We start from the raw sequence: 6,731 nt of genomic DNA on the forward strand, positions 1-6,731 counted from the left end.
TCTGAATATCCATGATTCTTTTATTTTTTTATAAAAAAATTGATGGCCATTTTGCTGTTAAGTAATATGTTATAGTGCATGAAAGTTGAAGGAAACCCTATTTTGGACACTGCTACCAGGATAGTGATTGAGGGAAAACCATGTTACTTATGATACTCAAACTTACTGAAAAGTTTCATAAGACTGAAGTGCAGCTTGTGTTGGAAAATCTTTGTGATTGTTTTCTGTTTTGGAAGAAATGAGGTTCTTTTGAGTGCTATATGGTGCAATAAATGTATATGGATAGCGGGCAGTGTATTAATTCGGGATCATAAATTAATTTGCTTAATTAATTTTCAAGTTATTTTAGGGTTATAAAGTAATTTGCTTAATTAATTTTCAAGTGGCCATTAAATGAGATTATATAAAACACACGTTGAGATTTCATTGTAAAGTCCCCTGGGTTTATCTCTCTTAACTGTACGGTCACATAATTAGGAATCGATGATTATTATGCAGGTAAATGTTAGTCATGTTAGTAATTACACAGCTAGATTAAAAGTTTGAATAGCAGCTTTATTGGAATTTTTTGTTATGTTTTATTTTACATTTTCTTTTAACTATTTTTCAAACACTAGCATCTTCAAGATATCACTTTCAACTCCCATCCACCAGAAGCACTGTGCATTTTCTGTTTTTCCACATTGGGAGTTGTGTTGGTTTTTATGTCTTTAAGCATTGTGTAATTATATTATTTTATTCACTGTCATCTTTTTTTCACATATTGGGATTTTCATTGTGTGAATTTGAACTCTCACATATGGTCCTGAAACTGTAACCTTATAGACCATGTTATTCTGTTGTACATTTTGTGAATTTTTTTCTTTCACATACTGGCAATATCGGTGTGGGACTTATAACTCCCAAGGGCATGTAACAGTTCACTTTTATTGATACTACCTATTGTGCAATATTTGCAACTTGACTTTGCAGTTAAAGGGATAATAACTGTTCTTTTTGGCAAATAATTAATTTTTTTCGAAAAAGTTTTTTTTGTTATAATCTCTTAAGAAATTATTACAAAGTATAGCCATCTATGGAGGTCACATGGTCTGATGACAAGTTCAGATATCAGAATAATAGCTATGGCTGCCCTTTTTGTGATAAAACATACTTCTGTGAGTTGTTTACACTGTTTAAATGACCTAGCACAAATTACATATGTGTAAATACTGTAGCATACTTGGTATGGTCTACAATTTTTTCACTCACTTTGCTGTTCAACGCCTTTTTGTTTTATCTTCGCACACACACTAAAGTAAATAAAATTTTCATAGGTATGAAAATTACTTATTAAATTGATCCATTTCTAGATAAATCTGAGTTTAAAAGCAAACCGATCTAAACTTAGTTTATCTCATAATACAGTATGTTTTTAACATTAAGTTAATTGGTAATAAATTAAGTTTGGCCTTTAAAAGTTGATCAGTAAGTTAAACGGTCCTAAAAAAAATTAAATCGGCGGGTGCGAAAAAACCAACAACTGCGGCTGCCAATTCCCGCCAAAACGTAAGAAACAAAACGCGGGAATTCCCTTATCGATCTCTTGAACAAAGAAGCAGCTGTTCACACAAAGGAGCAAAAAGGAAAGTAAGGCTTACGTACTGCGTAGAGGCACTTTATTCCATTAAAAGGCTCCTTAACGAAGATATAAAACACAGACGACCTGCCGGTTGTGTCAAAATTGCAGGGGTTTATTGGTAGAACTCAGAAGATCTTAGAAGACAGGGGTTATCACTTCACAGGTAAACAATAATACTAGGACTTGGTTTAGAGCCCGTACGCACTTCTTTCTTGTATACAAATCACGGGCTAGGTTTTGGTGTAGGTGGTGCAATCGGAGTATACGCAGTAAGACATAAATGCAGTACATTGAAGTTAATGTTTCGTTGAAAAGTAAGGCACCTTTCCTCACCGGTACACGTGGGTCTTTGTGTTGTGATGCTCGAGTGTGTAGAACATTACACCATCTTTGACCTCATTCATGTGTGCCTGCAACCGGTGTCATTTCACATAAAGGACTGCATCGACACAGCTGCAATGCGATAAATCAGACCTACTCCAGATGTTTTGAAAGTCTTATAATATTAGCCCCGATTTTACATTGACTGGTCCTGTGTTTATAAGCACCACAGTCGGACGAACTAAATTTGAGGAAAAAATACAAGCAGTCGTTAAACATGTTCGTATTGAATATGAAAAATTAATGAGTACTATTAATATTTAGGCCTATGCAACTGCATGAAATTACAATCCTAGAGCTGAATATTTTATGTAAGGGCATACTGCAAGAGACACCGTACTATGATACAAAAAGACCCCACATCAGCCACTTTAATTTAAACAAACACACGCCATTAAACAATAACAAAGAAGGCACTAGCCTTTTTGTAGTCTTCGCAGTGTGAGGGCCGATGCGTTAGGTGTTACACGGGCTTGCAACTGCCTACATAAGTAGAATATTTCACACGGGATTTCATTGAATGAATAAACTTGGCAAATGCAGTGTCATCTCCTTTGGTGCATCATTAGATTTAGATTCCGTGACATTTCAAAGTTCAAGGGGTCAACAACCGTAGTGTCCGTAGAAAAGTCATGCTCGTCTTGATTTAGGGGGCGACACTTTCCAGCACTGACGCCACCGTTTTTTTTCTTCTTCTTTTCAACCTCAGAAATCCAGTGCAACGTCAGTAGGTCTAGATGTCGTAGATTATCAGATGAGATTCTACATGTATCTGCTATAAACGAGGTCTAGTAACAAAAGGATTTCAGACAAATTATTTTAATAAAAAGTGAGGACTCAGAATGCAAAGTTTTATTTGATAGCACTGATTATCATTATGAATTTATTATGCTTGTTTTAAACTTTTTTTGTCGTTCCAGGCTAAGAGATGAGCGAGAAAACTATCAAATGCAAAGATTTAACTAGGCCAGGCGAGGCAGTGTCCCTGCTATTGGCTGATGGAGCTACAGTCGGTGAGGTCAAATATCAAATCAAAACCCACACTGGCATTCCCCAAGGACAACAGACATTATTTTACAGACAAAACGTAAATATGTTTGATATTACTATTAAGATTAATGTATTTTATATTAATGAAAAAATACTCATATAGCGCAGAAAAGTCGTCACAGTCGGGCAGTTGCCTACGTGGTCACTTTCCATCAATACATCACTCTTTTCCAGAATGCTATACGGTGTGCATGTAGCTTTGTTGTAATGATGTTGTAACAAATATTTTACTTACATTCGTTTATTCACAGTTTACTTAAAAGAGCAGATAACAGTATGCTCTATTAATTAATTTATTTAAATAATCTCACTTATATATAAGTAACCATTCATTTTTACAATCTAGGTTCTAAGAGACGAAGACACACTGTGGGACTTGCGCATTCCAGACAATGCAACATTAAAATTGCTTCCGCGTGAAAGTATCAAAGTCAACGTCCAAACTAAACAAGGACGGGCTACATCCTTCCGGGTGAGATTGTCTGACACTGTGTCTTCCGTGAAAATTAGAATACAGCAGGAAGCAAATATATATCTCGGAGACCGGCATCTCTCGTATGCAGGAAGGAAGATGACTGACGACCTTGCATTGTCTGCTTATGGGCTCAAAAGCGGCTCAATCCTGACATTTGATGAAGAAAAAACAGAATGTTACTTAGAATTAGGTTAGATTTTCGTCTGTTTTAAGAATAATTTTTTTTTTAATTTTGCTTCACCAAGTTCATTTTGTGATATCCATTAAAATAATATTCGATCAAGTCAAGTACAATCAAAGCTAAATAACAGAAAACTCATTATTTAAACTTCGTACCGTTCAATTTTGATGGTCACACTAACATTTATTCTCATCATCAGCTAACGGAAACCCAGGCGAGGACAGTGGTATTTTAGATTCATCTTCAGTGGAATCAGACAGACAATACAGTGAGACAGGTAACAGAATCTTCTGCATCTAACAATGTTCTTCTTCGATCATTACGTAATATTTTTTTTAGAAATAAATACGAATATTCCTGTCGTAATTTGAAAACCTTCTTATATAATATGGATGTCCTTTACGTGGACAGTATTGATGAGAATTTCGATTGTATGAAAAATTATTATTATTATTATATCGTATTCAATTTCTAGTGACACAGTTGCAAAATGATCTCCAGCTAGTGCAAGACGAACTCCAGGCTGTTCAAAGCCAGTACCATGCCCTGAACGACAAAGTAGGCAAGCAGGGGTCATATATGGAAGGTGAACTGGCAGAACTGAGACAATCCGTCTCGTCTCAGTTTCAGGGAGTTTTGGATGGTGTGCAGGATGTGAATGGGAACCAGGAGACCCTCAAGCTAGAATGCCTGTCTCTACGGGAGAAGCTTCAGGAGCAAGACATAACCGTAGCCTCTGCGACAAAGGAAATTCAAAACGCCAAGGATAAAGCAAAACGAACGCATAAATACATCAAGGAGAAAAATGCTGAAATCAAGAACGAATTTGAACAGAAAACCGCGTTCATCGAGAGGAATTTGAGTGAATCGTCGGGTCAAGTAGAAGAGGTGACGGCGCGTCTGGTTCAAGTGGAGGAAAACCTGTCGCATGTTAAAGAAGTACAAGAAGTCGAGATGGAGGAGAGGCTTAAACTACAAAAAGGACTTGAGGAATCGGAGAGTATCAGAAAGCAATTTATGCAGTCGTTTAAAGGTCACCAGACATTGGTGGACTGGGTAGATAGTAAACTGAAGGGCATTTCCGAAATGTCCGATAAGAATTTGAAAGTTGAAATTAAATCAATGCGCCAAGACTTCTCAAAGAAAACGTCCGAACTCGACCATACTGACGACGCCTTGGCGGAATCTCTGGTAAGACATAAACTGGAGTCGCAAGAAGGGGTTGATTTCGCAGATTGCTTTCAGTTGAAATACTGCAAAGATCTGAAAATGCTTTTTTTCAGAATTTGGTATACAACTACGTGTGTCACCGACGAAAGAAACAAGAAATTTAAGTCCCTGTTTTTGGCAAAATGTGTCAATCCTATCTTCCTGGAATACGTGAGCCTACTCAAGGAATATACGCAACACGTTGTACAAAATACCTTCGAAGCAACAGTTGATCAGAAACAAGATTGTGTGAACTCTAATGATTTGAAAGTATTGGTGACATCACTTCAAAACATCTCTGAAGGCAAAGCCGTTGATAATAAAGTCGATGCGCATCTTGCTGTATGTCGTCTGCGCAAGACACTAGGAAGAAAAACAAAGCTCGGACAAAAGAATGGAAATGACATCAAAACACGGGAAGATTTATGCAAACGTCTCGAAGTCATTTTGACGGACGTTTGTCCATTGGAAGAGGAAGAGTACTACAAATTTCATCAGCAGGGGGGAACCAAAAACGTCCGTCCATATGAAGAAAGTAAACCGACCATGTCATGCTATGTTCATGCCCTTCTACATAAAGTCCTCGCGCGGCCCGATGCTCTACCTTTGGCTGTGAAAGCCCCCATGGAGCTGGAGGTGGACGTCTCTGGGAGAGTTCGGGAGGGGACAGAAGAACACGAAAGAATTTTCACTTGTGGAGAATTCAAGGCGAGGATCAAAGGAAATGGAGCCAAGGCAAAAGAACAGACAACGAACTATGTGAAGATCGTAGCTTTTATTTGTAATTGTCTGAAGCTTCGCTTGGTGAAAGCCAAGTGTATGTTATATTATTTGTTTGGGAGAGAGGCCGTTACTGAAAAGCCTGTTCATGAACAATTATTGTATACTTTCGACCAAAAAAGTCGGCAGATTTGTTTTGTAGATGAGAGTGAGAACCATGAACGTGGGGATGCAGTTGAGAAGCACGCTATTCGTGTGGTGTATGAAAAAATGAAAATGGAGTAACTTCTTGACCTGTGGCCTGTTGCTGGTTTTGCGTGGTTTCCTTAATGTAGGGCATTTTAGTAAACCGGTAACAACTGCCGAATGTTTGCTATGTGTGTGTGTTTTTCAGATATTCTAAAGCTAATTCTTGTTCACATCAACCGCTTCTCATTATGAAACAAAATCTTTAATTAAAGTCTTTAATTTTTCTGTGGAATATGTTTTTGTCATTTTCATATATTTGAATATCATTTTTTTGTAAAAGAACAATGTGAAAACATTCATGTTAATAAGTTATTTGGGTTATTGTTAGATTTTATATTTTTACATATTTACCAATTCATGTTTTTGAGTGTATCACTAAACTTGAAATAATCTTTTTATTTAAGAACATACTCCATTTCTCAGCGATTTTCATATAAAATAAAGGATCATTGACATGATTGTTGACACAAATCATTCTGTAAGCTGTTTTTATAGTCTGACACGCATTTATTTGCTGGACGTAAAATTATAACGAAGATGTCACTGATGGATCTTGACTAGTCAAACCATGTGGTAGATGACTTGTTTCGAAAAGCATATTACGCCTTGTAGAAATAATGACAATACTTCCAACCTAAGAGAAAATCAAGGAATGTTTGTGGCCGTCTGGTTTCATAAAAACAAATTGACTTATAAACTTCCCTTTTCAAACGAAGTCCTTAGCCAGCTGTAATCGTTTTCCCGTTGTTGCACCCTGGGACAACTGGAGGTGTGAACGCAGCTGATTCCTTACGTTCAACTACCGTGTACTTTGTAAGATTTTATCTCACGTTTGATTAGCTTTC

The 6,731-nt window shown here is 36.9% G+C and overlaps 1 protein-coding gene across 1 annotated transcript; it reads left to right on the top strand.

Annotated features, from left to right (window-relative positions):
• Positions 1-1,554: 1,554 nt before the first annotated feature.
• Positions 1,555-6,362, top strand: LOC106158737 (uncharacterized). The gene is made up of 5 exons (XM_013534817.2): positions 1,555-1,784; positions 2,923-3,089; positions 3,399-3,717; positions 3,908-3,985; positions 4,184-6,362. The coding sequence occupies exons 2-5, from the start codon at positions 2,931-2,933 to the stop codon at positions 5,920-5,922; spliced, it is 2,295 nt and encodes a 764-aa protein (XP_013390271.2). The 5' UTR covers positions 1,555-1,784; positions 2,923-2,930; the 3' UTR covers positions 5,923-6,362.
• Positions 6,363-6,731: the final 369 nt, after the last annotated feature.

The sequence above is a fragment of the Lingula anatina genome, chromosome 1 (assembly GCF_051362555.1).
Source record: "Lingula anatina isolate TDL-2025a chromosome 1, LinAna3.0, whole genome shotgun sequence".
NCBI lineage: Eukaryota > Metazoa > Brachiopoda > Lingulata > Lingulida > Lingulidae > Lingula > Lingula anatina.

Coding starts and splice junctions, on each gene's coding strand:
- LOC106158737 (XM_013534817.2), top strand. CDS start 2,931: ATGAGCGAGAAAACTATCAAATGCAAAGATTTAACTAGGCCAGGCGAG. Junction 3,718..3,907: donor AGAATGTTACTTAGAATTAG/GTTAGATTTTCG, acceptor TCTCATCATCAG/CTAACGGAAACCCAGGCGAG. Junction 3,986..4,183: donor CAGACAATACAGTGAGACAG/GTAACAGAATCT, acceptor TTCAATTTCTAG/TGACACAGTTGCAAAATGAT.